The sequence below is a fragment of the Suricata suricatta genome, chromosome 1 (assembly GCF_006229205.1).
Source record: "Suricata suricatta isolate VVHF042 chromosome 1, meerkat_22Aug2017_6uvM2_HiC, whole genome shotgun sequence".
In the NCBI taxonomy this organism is placed as follows: Eukaryota; Metazoa; Chordata; class Mammalia; order Carnivora; family Herpestidae; genus Suricata; species Suricata suricatta.
This window is the reverse complement of record NC_043700.1, coordinates 130,263,541-130,282,889: the sequence shown is the minus strand read 5'-3', so window position 1 is coordinate 130,282,889 and position 19,349 is coordinate 130,263,541. Positions and strand designations below refer to the sequence as shown.

Below are 19,349 nucleotides of genomic sequence, written 5' to 3'. Positions count from 1 at the left end.
GTATCTTGAATGTATCATAGATAAGCTGCTATATTACAATTGCCACTTCAGATAGCTGTGAAATTAGGTGATTAACTAGTTGGTACCTAGCCTTCTAATTTCTGTATAAGTCTAATTACATGAAATAGAAGTGGGGGTTTTGATTTTTTACTTTGCTTTTCTGTTTGGAGTATCATTGAAACTACTGTATTGTAAATGATGGAAAATAATTGCATATGTTAAAAAAATAAATTGTATAAAAAATAAAAAAATAAAGTTTGATTATTTATTTTGAGAGAGAAAGAGAGAGAAAGAGGGAGAGGGAGACAGAATCCCAAGCAGGCTCTGCACCATCAGCGCAGAGCTCAGTGCAGTGCAGGGCGCAAACTCAACAACCAGAAGACCATGACCTGAGCTGAAAACCAGAGTCCAACACTTAACCAACCGAGCCACCCTGGAGCCCCAGGGGTGACTATTAGTAGGGTAGGGAGCCCCGCTGGAACACAGCCTTGTCCTCTCAGGTATTGTCTGCAGCTACTTTGTACTATAAGAGAAAGTTGCGTAGTTGTGACACAGACTATGTGATCCTCAAAGTCTGAAATATTTACTACATGTCCTTTAAGAAAAAGTTTGCCAACCTCCCTTTTATTCAAAGATGCAGTGTTGAACTGTCAGAAAAAATATGTAACTTTTCACCTTCTCTTCTTGAAGTGAACCTAAATAAGCACCCAGGGCAGAGAATGAGACACTGGGGAAAGCATGTCTTCATCAAGCTGTTTCTCACTAATAAGAACTGCAGGCGCTCATGGGTGGCTCAGTCAGTTACGTGCCCAACTCTTGATTTCGGCTCAGGTCATGATCTCACAGTTGATGGGTTCGACCCATGTCCAGCTCTGTGCTGACAGTGCAGAGCCCACCTGGGATCCTCTGTCTGCTCCACCCCTGCACTTGTGCACTCTCTCTCATGAGCTCTCTCTCTCTCAAAAATAAACTTTAAAAAATTTGTAAAAATGCAAGAATGGTCCTCCTTGCAGGTTGGAATTTCCCAGCATGCTTCTTCCAAACTTTAAACATTTGAAATCTAAGAGAGATAAACAGTAGTTTTAATTTTTAATGGTAATATTTATAGTACACCAGAAATTATATCCTTTGCAACTATTTAAACTTATGATGAAAAAAATTTAGATGTAAACTTAAAAATGTATGTGGAGGGGCATCTGGGTGGCTCAGTCAGTTGAGCATCCAACATCAGCTCAGGTCATAATTTCACAGTTCGTGAGTTTGTGCCCACATCAGGCTCTGTGCCTGGAGCCTGCTTCAAATTCTGTGTCTCCCTCTCTCTGGCCCCACAAATTCACTCTCTCTCTCTCTCAAAAATAAATAAAGATTAAAAAATTGTTTTCACTGTATGTGGAGAACATGGCTATTTTTGTTTGTTTCAGATTTTTTAAAGAGGACATGCAAGCAAAAAAGTTTAAAGACCATTATTAGCCTAAAGAAGAAAGTCATCTTTGATTTTAAGAAAGAGTCCTAGGTGGAGTTATAAACTCCCCCTCCCCAATTGGCATTCCCCTAAAAGTTGGCTATCTTCCTTTATTATTTTTTTAAATGTTTATTTTGAGTGGAGGGGGGGGGTGCAGAGAGAGAATCCCAAGCAGTCTCCATGCTGCCAGTGTGGAACCCGATGCAAGGCTCAATCCCATGATGCTGGGATTATGACCTGAGGCAAAATCAAGAGTGAGATACTTAACTGAACCACACAGATGCCCCAATCTTCTTTTATGAAGGCACTCAGTGCCTCTGTATATCACATTACAGAGGTTTCCAGACGAAAAAGTTTTTGTACAAGTTATTCTGTATATGGATACATAAGTGAAAAGAAAACTAACATTTATTGAGCATTCACTATTTGCCAGATTCTCCATATAAATTATCTCATTAATTCCTCATAATTATACTGTGAGTCACATATTATTATATTAATCCTATTTTTCAGCTAAAAAACAAAACCAATGCCAAGTGCATTTACATAATGTACTTAAACCCATACAGCCAATATGCAGCAAAACTAGGATATGAAACATAAACCCAAGACGGACACAAAGCCCATGTGCTTTCCACTCCTGCACTGTTTGGCTCAGCTTTCTTATACCTCAGGCCCATGTATCTGAATCCATGACAGGCAAGGATTCTGGAACCTACAGTGATAATACTTAGTTCCCCTCAAGCATCAGGAGAAGTCAAACCGCATAACAACCAGTGGGGCACCAGCACCAGGCACTCCAAACAGAGGCCAATATAAGACAGGTATGGGTCTACCTTTACCAGGGAATACCAGCCCTGACTCTACCTAAGATCATAGCATTTTTAGAAAAATTCAAAGAACAAACTTGCCCAACCGCCTCACTTTTCAGATAAAGAAGCTAAAGACTAAGACATTAATGTCTTGCCATGTGTGACACCATCGGTTTTGGGCTGGGCCACATTAGAATGCCAGTCTGCAGAATCTCCCATATTTTAACAACTGATTGGTGAGTATGTGAATGACTGACCTTACTCTGCTTTCTTTCTTTCAGAATCTATAAGAACTCGAGGTAGCTTCATGTTTATAATCAGTCTCCAGTGCTAGGGCATGAGCCTTTCAGGATGGCTTCAAATAAGCAATTTCTAAATAAATCTGTGAATATGTTAAATGATTCCAGTCCTGATACCTGTCCCACTTCTCTTCCTTTTGTACCTCATCATCCACTGCTTGCATTTTACCAGTAGAGAACAGTGCACCTTACAGCACATGCAAAAAAACCTGGGAATCTTGTTAAATTATAGTCTGATTCATAGGTCTAGGGTTAGGGCCAAGATTCTGCATTTTTCCTAAGTTCCCAAGTCCAAGTGATGGCAGTAATGCCACACTTTGAGTAGGAGGACTTAGACAAATTGCATAAGGAGTATTACTTTACACAAGGATTTTTCTAAATTTAAAAAAAAAGTAAGAACGATTAGACGGGGTTCAGGATTACCCAAATTAAGACAATTTCTAAAATCTCTATTTCTGAGCATTGAACTCTAGCCAGTAAGCAAGTACTTCATCTGATGTACTGGGAAATGAATTATCACACCTCCTTTGGGGACAAAAAAAAACTATCTCTTATACTTTAAGAGATTGCATTATCTCTTTAATAAAAGTAACGATATACCTAGAAGAATACCTACTGGAAATGTATGCTGTGGTTTTCTCGTGGCAAGGAATTCATGAGATTCTACTTCTCTTTTACCTAACTCATTACTTCACACTGCTTTCTAAAAACAACTCCACCACCAAGTGGACAATACAAAAATTAGTTTACGTGATACAATATTCAGGCTTTTTCCAATTCCATCCTTCAACCTCACAGGTTAGTGAAGGATTTATTAATTCTGGGCTAATTAAGGGAACCCCAGCAGGACTCCCTAATTCAAGATGGACACCCTCAAAAGATAAACCATATCGAAGAATCATTTTCCAGTACCTTTTGAACAATGACATCGGAACAGAACTGACTCTGCTGATTAGGAATGTATAACAACACGTAAATATTTCCCCCGTGGACGCCAATGATTAGAATACACAGTTAAAGCCGTTTTCTAACATATGAAATCATGCTAAGGATTAATTCACAACCACAGATCTTGAACAATAAAAGCAACACAGTTCCTACTGCTTTTATCTTGGGTTTTTGTAATCCCGTATCTACTTCAAAAACCGGGAAACAGAAACAAGCAACCTTATAGGGAAACATAATAGTGGGCGCACCGAGGCCCTCCCACTGTGAGGAGTATACCGTGCCCCTCCCCTGGACTCCGTCATGTCCTTTATTCTGGCCAACAGGACATCAGCAGATGTAATACAAGCAGAAGCTTGGAAAGAACTTGCTTGACTGAGTTTATTTATTCCTGCTTCTCTGCTATCACATGAGAACATGCTTTGGATATTCTTCTGTATTTATCTATTTATAGTATTTTATTTAGAATCTTTACTTCCATAATTTCCCTCTATTTTTTTAGCTATATCCTATACTTTGACATGTTGTATTTTCACCTTCATTCATCTGAAAGTATGGGTGTATTACTCTTGTGATTTCTAATTTGACCCACTGGTTATTTGAGGAACATATTATTTAATTTTCATATATTTCATGTATATTTTCCCAAAATTTCTTTTGTTATTGATTTCTAATTATATTGATTTACAGTGATAGAACATATTTTGTAATGATTTCAATCCTTTTAAACTTATTGAAGCTTTTTTATGGCCCAGTATATGGTCTATCCTGTAGAATGTTCCATGTGCACTTAAGAATGTGCATTCTGCTTGGGGATGGGGTGTCCAATAGTTGTCTATTAGTCTAGTTGGTGTACGTGTTATACAATTCTTCTATTTCCTTGCTGATTATCTGCCTCGTTGTTCTACCTATTATTGAAAGTCAGTCATTGAAGTCCCACCTATTATTTTGCAATTTCCTATTTTCTCCTTCAATCCTGGGAGTTTTAGTTCATACAATGAGACACTCCGTTGTTATGTGCATAGATGCTTATAAGTACGTCTTCCTGCTCTATTGCCCCTTTAATCAATATAAAACATCCTTTGTCTCTAGTAACATTTTTGTCTTAGAGTCTATTTGTCTCATATTAGTATACCTATATCACCTCTTTGATTGCTATTTACATAGTATATCTTTTTCCACTTTATTATTTTCAAACTACTTGCAACTTTTAAAGTGAGTCTCTTACAGACAACATACAGTTGGATCATGCTTTTTAATTCATCCCACCAATCTCTGCCTTTATTTGGAGAGTATAATACATTTATATTTAATTACTGATAAGATATACATCTCCCGTTTTGCTATGTGTTTTCTACTCTCTGATTTTTTTTAGTTCCTTGATTTCTCTGATATTGCCTTCTTTTGTGTTAAATAGATATTTCTAGTGTACTTTTTGAACTCCCTTGTCAATTCTTTTATTATATATTTTTGAGTTACTTTCTTACTGGTTGCCCTGGTAATTACGAGTAATATCTTAATTTATAACAATCTGGTTCTGATTAGTACCAACTTAATTTCAATAGTAAATTTTTTTAAGTGCTATAAAAATGGCTCCATTCCCCTCTACTCTTCTATGTTGTTATTATAAAAAAACTAGATCTGTATACTTTGTGTGCTCATCAACATACACTTATAGTTATAGCTTTATCAGTTGCCTTTTATTTCAGACATGGGGAGAGAAGTACCAAAGAAAAGCTACATTTATATTATCATTTAAATTTATGTGTTTACTGGTGTTCTTTATTTTTTCATGTGGATTTGAGTTACTGTATTGTGTTTTTCATTTAATTTTTCTTACAGGGCAGCTCTGCTAATGATGAACTCTCTCAAGTTTGTTTATCTGGTGATGTTTTTATTTCTCCTTGCCAGATACAGAATTTGTAGCTAACAGTGGTGTTTTTTCTTTTTTTTCTTTCTTCTTTCTTTTAGCACTTTGAACATGTCATTCAACTGCCTTCTGGCTTCTATGGCTTTTGATGAGAAATCAGCTGTCGGTGTTATTGAGGTTCCTATATATATAATTAATCCTTTCTTGCTATTTTCAAGATTCTTTTTCTTAAATTTATTTATTTATTTATTTATTTATTTATTTATTTATTTATTTTGAGAGAGAGAGAGAAAGCACAAGCAGGAGAGGGGCAGAGAGAGAGAGAGAGATGAGAGTGAGAATCCCAAGCAGGCTCAGCACTGCCAGCAGGAAGCCCAATGCAGGGCTTGAACTCACAAACTATGAGATCATGACTTGAGCCAAAGTCAGACTCTTAATAGAGTGCCCCCATTTTCAAGATTCTATCTTTTCATTCAGCTTTCAACAGTTTGATTACAATAGATCTAGGAGTGGATCCTTTTGAGTTTACCTTAACTTCCTGGGTGTTTAGATGAATATCAAATTTGTGAAGTTCTCAAACATTATTTCTTCACATATTTTTTCTGCCCTTTTCTTGCTCTCCTCTGGTATTTCCATCATGCTTAGGTTGGTAACATTTGTTGGTGTTCCACTGGCTTGTAAGGCGTTATTCACTTTTGTTCATCCTTTTTTATTCTTTTCCCCAGAATGAATAATATCAACATATACATCTTTAAGTTCCCTGATTCTTTCTTCTGCCTGTTCAACTGTTGTTGAGCTCCTCTAGTGATTTTTTTTTCATTTCAGTTTTTATACTTTAAACTCCAGAGTTTATATTTGTTTCCTTTTCATAATTCGTATCTCTTTATTGATATTCTCTATTTGGTGCAATGTCATGATTACACATTAACTGTTTAGATAGGGTTTGCTTTATTTCTTTGGAATATCTAAAACAGCTGATTTAAAGTTTGTGTCTTGTAAGTCCATCTGGAGTTCCTTAGGAATAACTTTTTTGGTTACTTTTTTTCCTTTTATGAAGCATATTTTCTTGTTTCTGTGTAAGTCTCATAATTTTTTGTTAAAACTAGATATTTAAGGGACACCTGGGTGGCTCAGTTTGTTGAATGTCTGACTTCAGCTCAGGTCATGATCTTGCAGTTCATGAGTTTGAGCCCTGCATCGGGCTTGCTGATGTCAGTGCAGAACCCTATTCAGGTCCTCTGTCCCCCTCTCTCTGCCCATCCCCCACTTGCATGTACTCTCTCTTACAAATAAACATTTAAAGTTTTGTTTTTTTTTTTAAAAGAACTAGCCTAGCTCTCTGGCTCTCTCCGTTCCACCAGCTTGGAGTGAGCAGAGGCCCAGGTTCGAACCTGCAATAAAAGACCCTTGCTTTTTGGCTTTGAAAAAAATAATAATAAATAAATAAATAATAAAATAAAAATAAAAAGAACTAGCCTTTCAGTGCTGCGACTGCAGCCATGAGTATGCTCAGGCTTCAGGAGAGGCTTGCCTCCAGTGTCCTCCGCTGTGGCAAAAAGAAGGTCTGGTTGGATCCCAATGAGACCAATGAAATCGCCAATGCCAACTCTGGTCAGCAGATCCGGAAACTGATCAAAGATGGGCTGATCATCCGGAAGCCTGTGACTGTCCATTCCTGGGCTCGATGCCGGAATAACACTTTGGCCCACCGGAAGGGCAGGCATATGGGCATTGGTAAGAGAAAAGGTACAGCCAATGCCCGAATGCCTGAGAAGGTAACCTGGATGATGAGGATGAGGATTCTGCACCGGCTGCTCCGAAGATACCGTGAATCTAAGAAGATTGACCGCCACATGTATCACAGCCTGTACCTGAAAGTGAAGGGCAACATGTTCAGAAACAAGCGGATTCTCATGAAACACATCCACAAGCTGAAGGCAGACAAGGCTCGCAAGAAACTTCTGGCCGACCAGGCCGAGGCCCGCAGGTCTAAGACCAAGGAGGCGCGCAAGCGCCGTGAAGAGCCGCTCCAGGCCAAGAAGGAGGAGATCATCAAGACTCTGTCCAAGGAGGAGGAGACCAAGAAATAAAATCCCCTCTGTTGTCTGTCCATAGTGGCTTCAGCAACAACACAGATCCGTTCTTCAATAAAACAAATCTTTATCTGCCAAAAAAAATAAAAATAAAAAAACTAGACAGTTAACATAACACAATGTGACAACTCTGACAGATCCGCCACTTCCACCTTTAAAGTTCATTGTTGTTGCCACCTGTTATACTCAGTTGTTTGTTTAGTGACTTTTCTGAAGTAATTCTGCAAAGTCTACATTCTTTGTTTTGTTAGTGTCTCTACTTAGCTTATTGGTCAACTAAAGATTGGACAGAAATATCCTTAAACACCCCGAACTAATAAATCTCCCAGGCTTGGCTGTGAGTAGCTCTAAGTAGTGTTGGAGCACGTCTTTAAAACTCAGTTTATAACCCCACCTCAGCCTTCACGTCCTACTTGCATAAAAATTTTGGGTCAATCAGGCATGAGAGCTTAGGACCTTCTCACATCTTTCCCAAGCATGCTCAGAGCTCTTCCATGTAACATGGCCTTCTAGATTACCAGGAATATGTCCAAGTTTTTAAGTCCTTATACACAGTGCATTCGCCAGCTATTCCTTTTAAGCTTTTGGTTAGTCTATTGTTTGTTCAACTGTTATCCATCACATAAGCATCTGCAAGTTAAAACCCTTACCTGTAATTGTTTTCTGGCAATGTTCCCTGTAAGCGGGGGAAAGTTTTTAGCACTGAGTGAGTTCTGAGTCAGACTTGTAAGTGAACTCTTCCAGAAAAGCACTAGACAGATCACATAATGACAATTCTATGAGAATGGGGCTTTGAAAGAGTTCCAAATTCATTCTGCCCTCTCTGGTGGCTGCCAAGCTTCCCCAGGAACATGGGCTCTTATTTTTTAAGGCTACTGCATGACTGGAAAGTGGGTGGTAGGGTTAGGGTATGTTAAAATGCCACAGAGCCCACTGTTCTTACTAAGACTCAGCCATTTTTCTTGAGTAAATGATCCTTGGGTTAACTAAATAAGCCTTTGATTAATTTCTATTTTCATTCTGAAGTTTTTTAAAATATAGGTGACACATAGTTTCAGCTACACAACACAGTGATTCAACAATTATATATGTCATAGAATAAATTCCAAAAACTTTTGCCTCTTTTTCATTGCTCTTATGAAGGGGGAAATTTTTGAAGGTCCTTTTTTCTGCCATTTTTGCTGACATTCTCTCATTACCTTTTTGAGGCCAAAAATAATCCAAACCATGGCTAAGTCCAAAAGCACTAGCAGCCTGATGACACCAGCTCATGGAAATACAGAGTTAGGAGTTATGAATAAAGATATAACAAAGTATCTTCTGTGAAATTGCCCCCTAAGTCCCATCCAGAATACCTACCAATTTCCAAGACCTCTCTATCCTCCTTTAATTAAACCTGCTCTTCCTTAAACACCAGCACCAAGATGAATGGGAGAGAGCTAATTCAATCTTATTGATTCCCTGTTTTGTTTAATCACTAGAGTTGCTATTTTGCTTAATTACTAAAGATTGTTTTCTACTATTTCTATTTCAAATACACCTTGACTCCGTTACAATACTTCTGCAGAGAAAACTGCTCTACATTCCAAACAATCAACTTACAAACTTTTGAAACTCAACAGGCTTGTTGACAAAGAATTAGCTGTATTCAATTAATGGCTGAAACCCATAATGTAAAAAAAATAGGTGGGGTAGCTGGTAAACTACTCTGAAGGTCTTCACCTGGATTTCAAAGGACAGAAGAAGAATTCGGAGAATGTGAGGAAGACTATGTGAACAGAAGCTTCCAGCCTGGAATTAGCATAATATGATCTCAGATAGGTGAGCAGACTAAATTGGCTATGGTGGTGATTAATGGGAAGAAGAAGAAGATTAGAGTTAGGGAGATACGTGAGCTGGGAAGGATAACAGAAACCCTTAAACAACAGGCAGAGAATTTTGTACTTGACTCATAGGACAATAGTTCACAACCATTTTATTGCCTCCATTACACCTAAAAGATGCAGTCCCTCCCAGTTACAGTCGTGGGTACCATTCAAGAGATCCTCAAGTACGGGGATGAGGTGGTGAGAATGGTATCAGAATCTCTGGCAGAGGTGTGGAGGGGAGGGACATGAGAGAGTTCAGGAAGCCCCATTTGAGATCCTGCTACTCCTTCCTTAACTACTCCACCCGTTCCTTCACACCCGCCTCAGTGGGAATGGGAAGTCAGAGGAGATCTTTGAAGAAAACAGTGCCCTTTTGAAAATCCTTCATAACTGTATCTCATTGGAGTAATTGCCTAATTGCCTGAACATGAGACAAGTCTATTTCAGCACTTTCCAAAATGGGATTCATAAAATACTCATCCCATAGATGCCATCTGTTTAAAATGTTCAGTTCATACAAGTTTGGGAAACCCCACATACATATAATATCCCCTTTTGCCAGAGATTCACAAACCATATTTATTAGCCTGGTAAAGGATCTAAGAACTCCCACAGTAGAGAAATCTGTTCAATATTCTTAATGCAGGTTCCACACAGTTACTTGGTCATAGATCTTATCCTCACATAACGTCTACTAACATCCTAGTATTTCAGAGAAAAAGCTAATAAAAACTGGCCTCATCAGCTTCTTTGTGGTTGGTGACATGTCACATGTGGTTCTGCACCTGTCATAGATCTGCTTATGCAAGGCAATAAAGCAGAAAGTGACATTTTCTCCACTCTCTAGAAACCCCACTCCCTATAACCGCTCTGTCCAGTCCTTCCTCACGTTTTCAATTCCTCGTGTAGAGAAGAATTCAGCTCAGTACCTCCCCGACCCCACCCCACCCCACCAAGTGGATTTAATCACTGGGAACTGTGAATCAAGGCACCTGGATTCTTCATTGTTTTTCTGGGACCCTCACCAAAGTCCATCCCTGAATCTGAGTGAAGTAACTAAGCTGCCTAAAAGGGAAACCAGCTTGTTGAACATGATGGCACTTGTGAGTCTTCCTGTGTAATTAACTAGAGGAAAGGGAAGGGTTATGAAAATCCGCTGAGCAGGGGGCAAAAGACGAGAACAGGCCTGTCGGGGCCTGAATGAGTTACAAAAGAGAACAAGGCAGAAGAGAACCAAAATGAGGGATGACCTTCTTCCTAGCTATCATTTCCTTCCTCCGTAAAAGTCCTGAGTGGCAGGTTTCATTCTTCCCCAGTACAGCTGCACTGGCTTTCTCTTTCAAAGCTGTGCTCTGTGCTCCCTCTGCTGGCCCTGATGGTAATTAGATTGAAAACCAACTATTATATCATAGTTATATTTGGGTGGCCTGCAGAGATGTTTGCCATCTTCATATCCTCTCTTAAACCTGGCTACACTTCCTAGAAAAGATGAGAATCCAACATCTTTTGTATTAGCAACAACAAAAAAATAAAAATAGGCATAGAATGGCTAAATAAATTACTGTACTTCATACAGTGAAATGCAGCCACCTAAATAGTGTCCATCACCGCGTGAGAGGTGCTAGAGATAAAAAGACTGGTAATACTTGACCTCTGTTCTCAGGAAATTTATTACAGAGGAGAGGCCAACACATAACACATTTGTCAAAAGGAAGAATTTTAGAAAACTTTCGTATCATGTGTCTTGAATGATGACTCAAATATGTTCCCTGAGTCTATAAAGCAACTCGTATAGTTCCGGCTGTGCTTTCTTAAATGTGCATCTTATTGGATTGATTTAGTTCCATGACAATATGGCTCCTAATGATCATAACAGCCATCTACACCAGAACACCTCCTGGAGGCCAGACATCATATGCTTTAGGTATGTTAGTTCATTTTCTGAATTAAGTTCAGAGATGAGCCTAAGAAAAAAACTGAGTTTCAGAGACGCCAAGAGTATACAGCTAGAAGTGGCAAAGTCAGCATTACAATCCAGGCCTGCTGGACTCCAAAGTCCCTTCAGTCTCTTCTTATTACACGGTCTTCCATCATTATCCAGTTTCCACAAATGTCATGGCTACCTGAGGCTCCCCTCCACTTGGCTGCTGAACATAATGGAAAAATCTAATATGAGAGTCAACAATAGTACCCTACATCCTGTTCGCACTGAGCATAGCTCTATGTGCCGAGATGAAGCCCCTGCTCTTAAGTTTACAATATAACAGAGCAGGGGTTACATGTAAAATAAATTCAGTATGGCTGGTAAAGGATAGAAGCAGAAAAATGTTCACCTGTAACCCCGAAGGTTGACCAATAGCCTGCATAGCTCCAACAAGGATCAAGTATGTGCTGGTTGCTACATCCTGAAAGGGATTCATGACCGCTTGTGTATCTCATTGATGGTTAATACTGAAATGAGTGATAAGCACCAGAGAAATTTTGTGAAAGTAGTTTTACGAGTAGAAATTCAAAGGAGACATTTATAATCTAATACTCGCTGCATGTCCCCTCCCCCTTGAGCACTAAGTATATGACCACCAACTTCATACAGCAAAAGTGCAGCCCTTTCTCCCCATGACTCCTGTCCCCATGCTACTTAAATAAACTTAAGTTGTGCCATACAACGTCTCAAGAATTATTTCTTTTTTTTATTTTTTTAATGCTTTTTTTATTTATTTTTGAGAGACAGAGAGAGACAGTGCAAGCAGGGGAGGGTCAGAGAGAGAGGGAGACACAGAATCCAAAACAGGCTTCAGGCTCTGAGCTAGCGGTCAGCACAGAGCCCGACACGGGGCTCAAACCCACAAACCGTGAGATCTGACCTGAGCCGAAGCCGGACGCTTAACTGACTGAGCCACCCAGGCACCCCTCAAGAATTATTTCTCAGCTGTTGCACTCAACAAAGCTGCATCATGGCCAACAGATGTTCTATATGGCAGAAACAGGGGCATCTGGCTTGCTCAGTCAGCAGAGCATGGAACTTTAAATCTTAGGGTTGGCAGTTCAGGTCCCACATTGGGCATGGAGCCTACTTAAATAATAATAATTATTACTATTACTATTATTTTTTAATGTTTTATTTATTTTTGATACAGAGGGAGACAGAGCATGAGAGAGGGAGGGGCAGAGACAGAAGGAGACATAGAACCAGAAGCAGGCTCCAGGCTCTGAGCTAGCTGTCAGCACAGAGCCTGTCACGGGGCTCGAACCCACGAACGTGAGATCTGACCTGAGCTGAAGTCGGAGGCTTAACCGACTGAGCCACCCAGACGCCCCTACTATTACTATTATTATTATTATCGCCAGAAACTGCCAGTTTGAAGTCAAAATGGGGAGCAAAATCCATAAACAAGAACAAACTAACCTAGAATAAATATAAAAACATGTATCAAGCCTTTATGAAGAAACGTATAGGCCCCTTAAAGGAAGCTATAATAAAGAATAAAGAGAAAGTCAACCCATGTTCCTGATAGGAATATTAAATATGCAAATATATTAATTCTTTCCAATCTGTGACATTTAAAGTGTTTTGAGCTACAGTTATTGAATCATTGTGATATCAGCACAGAAAAGGATATATATCTCTCTCTCAAAATAAATTTAAAAAGTATAGCAACTCAAGAACCAACAATGTTGTGGAAGAATTCAGTTTATGGCAAAAGTAGAATTTCAAGTAAGTGGTTTCAAACAACTGGCTGTAATTTGTAGGAAAGTGGATGGACCTCGAGGGTGTCATGCTAAGCGAAATAAGTCAGGCAGACAAGGACAGAAACCGTATGTTTGCACTCTTAGGTCTAACAGGAGAACAGGAGAAACCTAATGGAGGACCAGGGGGAGGGGAAGAGGGAGAGTTGGGGAAAGAGAGAGGGACGCAAAACTTGAGAGACTATTGAATGCTGAAAATGAACTGAGGGTTGAAGGGGGAGGGGGAGGGGGAAAGAGGTGGTGGTGATGGAGGAGGGCACTTGTGGGGAAGAGCACTGGGTGTTGTATGGAAACCAATTTGACAATAAAATATTATGGAAAAAAATAAAAATAAAAGTAAAAAAAAAGAAACAACTGGCTATATATTTGAAAAAACATAAATGTTTACCTCACGAGACACAGAAACAAATTTCAGATGGATTAAAGATTTAAACATTAAAACAAACAAAAGTAACAGAAGAAAATTAAGGAAATATTTTCATATGGGTATAGGAAAGGAAGTCTTGCCTAACATGCCACTAAGTTCCAACATCATAATTAAAAATAATATGTTTAAGTAAGAAACAAAATCCAAAAATGTCTACAATAGGCACCAGAAAGAAAAAGGAAATTATAAATTTCAAAGGAAAATATTTGAAATATATGTGATGGTCAAAGAAAGCAACATGTTTTTGATTTAAAGACAAAACAGGGGCACCTGGGTGGTTCAGTCAGGTAAGCGTGTGACTTCAGCTCAGGTCATGATCTCATGGTTTGTAGGTTCGAGCCTCATGTTGGGCTCTGTGCTGACAGCTCAGAGCCTGGAGCCTACTTCAGATTATACATCTGCCCCTTCCCCACTCACAATCTCTCTCTCTCAAAATAAATTAAAAAATAATAAAAGCAATTTTTAAAATAGCCTTTAAAAAAACAAAAAAACAGATTTTGGAAAAAACAGTATGCATGTATCATTAATGTTAAATATAAAAATGCATTAAAACGGTCAAGTATAAATTAGATTATTATAGTGAGTTTTTTATGGGTTGGTAAAAATAGACTTTTACTGTCATATCATATGAATTTCTATAATGATTACATGCTACAAGAAAATATATATAAATATTCTCATTTTGAAGAACAAGAAGTAAAAGAGGAGCCCTTTAGAGGAGAACTTCATTACTAAATAATAATAATAATTACTAATTACTAAATAATAATTAGTGAGTGCTTGATATTCCAGCTTGTGGAATATTTACAAACTCCTTGGTGACCAAGGAATTGGATGATTTAAAAACTAGTGACTTTTCCGTCTGAGAAGATTATCTGTAAAAAGCAATGACAGTAGGTTCGCTAGTCAATGAAAGTAGTCATAACGTCTAAAAGCTTGTTTTAAAAGAAATGGACAACACTGGGGGCGCCTGAGTGGCTCAGCTGATTAAGCATCTGACTTTGGCTCAGGTCATGATCTCACAGTCTGTGAGTCCAAGCCCTGCTTCAGGCCCTTTGCTGACAGCTCAGAGCCTGGAGCCTGCTTTGGATTCTAGGTCTCCCTCTTGTTCTCTGTCCCTCTCCTGCTTCATGCTCATTCTATCGTTCTCATTCTCTCTCTCTCTCAAAAATAAACAAATATTTAAAAATTCAGAAAAAAAAAAAAGAAATGGACACTAGTGAACACCCCATTTCTCCTTCCCACAGACCCAGCTTCTCACCACCCATTCTGCTCCATCCTCAGGCTTTTGTCGAACTATCAAGGGAAAGACAAAAAAGCCGGTGATGTTTCATATTACCTGTTGTGGTCTTCATTCTATTATTCTCTGCCTAAAAACAGAGAACAAAGAAAATGGAGGAGGAGAAGGGACAAAGGTGGAAGAGCAGGGGAAGAAGGAGAAGATTTTCAGCTCTTAAAGTATCAAAATAGGTTTCAGAAACCCCTTGAAGAGAGAGTATATGAAAAGAAAAGGTTTGGGACAGCAGAAGCCAGCTTTAATGCCATAAATTGGGAAGAATGCCGGGGTGGCAGGAGGTTCCCCACCTAGACTTGCTAGAGTTCCCACAGGCTGGGAGACGGCAGAGTCCAAAGGAAGCAATCCAATTAGCCAGAGTCCCCGCTGGAAGGGGAGGGGTGCTGGAGTGTGGTGATGAGAAAGCTCTCAGTTAATTGGGAATTCAAGGTCTTGCTTCCCAGGTGAGATAAAGTCCAAAAGCTGCTTCCCACACAACAGGGTGACAGCACGACCGGAGGGGTGGCAGCAGGGTGTGTTGGCCAGAGGCCTGAGACAGCCTCTCACACCTCCCACCACCTCAGAATGGCAGGAGGGAGCCGGAAGTTTCCCTCGCCCCGGGAGGGCTGCAGAAGTAGCTGAGAGAGGGCCATGAGTTTCCCCGTGCAGTGTGTGAACTGATGACCAGTGACAGAAAAACATTAGCAGTGGGAGCCACCTTAAAGAGATGACTATCACGAATCAGCTCTCCCCCAGCACCAGGGCCCTCACACACGCAGACGTGGATAGAAAGAGGGGAAGGATGGGGCCTGGGTGGCTCAGTGGGTTAAGCGTCTGACTTCGGCTCAGGTCATAATCTTCCAGTTCGTGGGTTCGAGCCCCATGTTGGACTCTGTGCTGACAGCTCAGAGCCTGGAGCCTGCTTCACATTCTATGTGTCCCTCTCTCTCTGCCCCTCCCCTGCTCATGATCTGTCTCTCTCTCTCTCTGTCTCTTAAAAATGTTTTTAAAAAATGTTTTTTTAAAAAAAAGACGGGAAGGAGTAAATCCGAAGTTAACTGAAGAAACCTAGCATTGACTAGATTAAGCCTCAGATGTCAGGTCTAATGGGGCTCCAAGAAAGACAGAGTTGTACTATGATTTACATTTCTGTAGGTCTGAATTTGTGGATTGTGCAAGCTGAACCCATCACACCTGCTTTACAGGATTGTTTCCACGGGACAAGGTGGGACTGAGATTGGGGAGGCCCCACGTACCATGTTGTCATTACTACAACTCAGGACTTCATTGCCTAGTTTCTTTCAGCTCCACTGCGTACCAAACACAAGAGGTGCTGCGATTTGGCCAAGTTTATTCAGCTCATTTTTACCATAAGCAAGAATATTCCAAAGAGGGGCACCTGACCAGCTCAGTTGGTAGAGCCAGCAACTCTTGACCTTGGGATTGTGAGTCCGAGCCCCACGTTGAAGGATGTGGAGATGGCTTAAAAATAAAATCTTAAAAAACAAAACGAACATTCCAGCGCATTTACCTCATATTTCATTTTCCCCACATACAAACAATGTGACCAGTGCTCTTCATTCAGTGACCCGCCTATAAGACAAGACATTCTCTCTAAGCTGGTAAGACACACTGATTCAAGATTTCCTTTATATAGGAGGATACATGATTCAACAAAGCATTTTCCTCAGGAGCTACAGTCCAGACAAATTTTGCTATTTGCTTGTCAAATCCAATCTGATTGCATTGGGTTAAAATCCGCTCAATTGATTATCTGTCTTCACCTCTGCCAATCACCCCATAAACATCGACTGTTTTTCCTTTAAAGTTATACCACTGGGAGCAAGAAAGTAATTCTCATTAGTGTGTTTATCACACTAAGAGTGCAATTGCTTATCTATGGTACGCTGAGTATCTTGCCTAATTACTTAAACTTGATGACTATCCCCATTTTATAGATTAGAAAACTGAGTCTTAGGTTAAGTTACAATAAAGGCATAGAGTAAATGACAATGCCTATTTTAAGGGTTTTTTTTCTTTAATTTAAGTAAGCTTTACACCCCACATGGGGCTCAAACTCATGACCCCAAGATCAAGAGTTCCACCTTCCTCCAACTGACGGGAGGTGGAGAAAGGAACAATGTCAATATTTAATCCAAGTTGTCTAACTTCTTTTCACTGCACCACGTCAGCCTGCTAATGAAAATATATGAACTTCTCTTAAGCTTATATTTTAAAAAACTCTTGTCAAGGAACTCAAGATCTGGGATAACAAGTCATTCTACCACTCCTACCCCTCTCACCTCCTACCCAACTCTACTGCACACTTTCCCTCTGCCACACTCATTCATATGCATTTCCTAAACCCACGTGCCCGCTCTAAACCCTTTACAGAAACTCCTCCCTCTGTTACCACTTTCCTATCCTTCCTCCCCACTTACAGAATGTCAACCCCTCCTAAATCAGAAGGCCACTGAAAGCTTTGCTCCCTCTCCCAAGGACAATTAGCTGCCTCCACTCCAGCTTCTGCAACTCAGTTATCTTTCCACCACGGCACACACATACCACTCGAGATTGGCGTCTGTCTGCAAATGCTTCTGTAACCACTCCCAGAATATGAATTCCCAAAGCCAGGTCCCAGGGTCTGAAAAGTTCAACAAATACAGGCTGAGTTAATGGATGGATTTTAAGTCATGGGCTGTACTTTACAAGTTGCAGACTGTGAATGAATCATAGGTAGGTAAGTACTGAGAAGTAAACTGGCTCTCACCGAAAGACTTTAAAGATAACCACTAAGGATTAGATTTTCACTCACCCAAAGCCAGCTTTTTTCGAAACCCCGCCCCGCCTCCTCATAGGCTCTGCCCAGACCAGGGATGGCCCCGCCTCCCTCCTTGCCAAGCGATCGCTCCTCGCGCCTGCGCAAGCCCCGCCCGGAGCCCCGCCCCAGTCACCGCCCCGGGGCTGTCTCGGGCGGTTAGGTCCGGCGTGAGCTTTTCTTTTAACTGGTGCGCCCACCATGACGATCACCTACAGCTGTATTGCTAATGGCCGAGCGGTCCTAGCGGAGCTGGCCCTGACCGGCGGCTCCTATCAGGTACGCCTGGGTCCGGACCTCCGCCTGGGCAGGGTCTGCACTTCAAAGGTGGCGCCTGCCGGGCCCGCCCTTCAGGACGCCGCGCTGCCTGGCGGCCGGGAGCTAAGGCTGGGGGCGAGAGGCACCGCCCCGCGAGAGGCCGGCTTCTGGGAGGCGGTGAATCCCCGGCGAGAGCCCGAGCGCTTCCGAACGGCGGCGCCGCACGTGCGCCGCCTGGGGGTTAGGGTTGGTGGTGCGCGCGACCCGTCTGGCCGTGATTAGCAGCCTCGTGCAGCTGCAATTCTGGAGACCCTTAAAGATGTTCTCTCCCCCGCGGAGAAATGACTTGCAGTTCAACACACGTTTATTGAGCATGTGTTATTTGGTGAAAGTATAGGAGATGCAGCAAAGAAAAGACGAGACCCGGAGTTGCCCGTTGATACATCTTTGTGACCAAGGGCTATATACAGTTTGTCCAACAGTGTAACAAGTCTTACAGTGGAGATAGGTCGGGATTGCTCCTGAGGCACTCGGGGATGGCCGCTTGCTCACCGCAGCAGAGGTGATATTAGGGTGCTTGGCGTAGAAGCCTTGGAAGAGTTAGTGTTAGCCTGGGACAGGAAAGGGGACTCCTGCATTCAGATGGAACAGCACAGTGTGTTGGGGGAACCTCAAGAACCTCTGTGTGGCTAAAGCACCGGGTCACAGTATGTAAGGGCTAAAGATGAGGTCAAGAAAGCGGGCAGAGGCTAGTTAAACTAAGAAGGGTCCTATGTCCATTTTGTTTTCTTATCGTAGGGGAACCTGGGGAGCAATTAAATTCAATGATAGCAGGATCTGATTCATCTTCCGCAAAATTAGGCATAGTTACAATATGGAACTAGTTACAAAATGGAAGGTGGATCGGAGGGGAGATGGTGGTATTGTTGTTTCTCTAGGAGTTTTAAGGGCCTGAGCTAAGGACCTGACAGTGCAAATGGAGAGGAGGGGGCAGATCCCTAAGAGACTGTAAAAAACTAAGGGAACAGTATCATGCCCATTTTTTTTAGTGTTTTTCTCCCCCAGAATTATTGAGCCATAATTCACATATGACAGTGTGTAAATTTAAGGTGTACAACGTGATGATTTGTCAATTTTTTTTCTTAGGTGGCATTAAACAAGACTGAAACTACAGATGGAGGAGCAGGATTGTGAGGGAGGATGTCAGAGGGAATGCAGGGGAGGAGGGTACAGTTTGAGACAGGTTGAATTTTGTTGCCTGTTAGAGGCAGCCAATCTATTTATGTACTTCTTCCTCCACCTTATTCCCCAAAAGATTTAAGTCAAAAAATATTCAATAGGTAGCACTCAGAGGGTCAGGGCTAACACCTGAAGATAGTAGAAGGGGGTGGAAAAGTATGGGAGCAGGGAGAGAAAAGGCAGAACACTGTTCAAGAGCAGAGAAGAGAAGTGGGACACCAAATGAGGGTAGTGGTGT

General features: G+C 41.0%; 1 protein-coding gene, 1 long non-coding RNA gene and 1 pseudogene across 4 annotated transcripts in view; 2 read left to right on the top strand and 1 right to left on the bottom strand.

The window, feature by feature from the left end:
• LOC115295934 overlaps positions 1-18,059 on the bottom strand; it is a 26,376-nt gene extending 8,317 nt beyond the window's left edge. The window contains exons 1-4 of one of the 3 annotated variants that reach the window (XR_003910638.1): positions 17,831-18,059; positions 17,362-17,440; positions 16,328-16,389; positions 11,683-11,800 (exon numbers count right to left, since the gene is read on the bottom strand). This is a non-coding gene — a long non-coding RNA (uncharacterized LOC115295934). The remainder of the gene's footprint in view (positions 1-11,682; positions 11,801-16,327; positions 16,390-17,361; positions 17,441-17,830) is intronic. The other 2 variants (XR_003910637.1, XR_003910635.1) reach the window with 2 other exon arrangements.
• On the top strand, positions 6,873-7,565 carry LOC115295927 (annotated as a pseudogene).
• Positions 17,756-19,349, top strand: part of LOC115295920 (vesicle-associated membrane protein 714-like) — a 30,253-nt gene continuing 28,659 nt past the window's right edge. Inside the window, exon 1 of the mRNA XM_029944257.1 lies at positions 17,756-17,893. Coding sequence (XP_029800117.1) covers positions 17,816-17,893 — 78 coding nt within the window. The 5' untranslated portion in view covers positions 17,756-17,815. The remainder of the gene's footprint in view (positions 17,894-19,349) is intronic.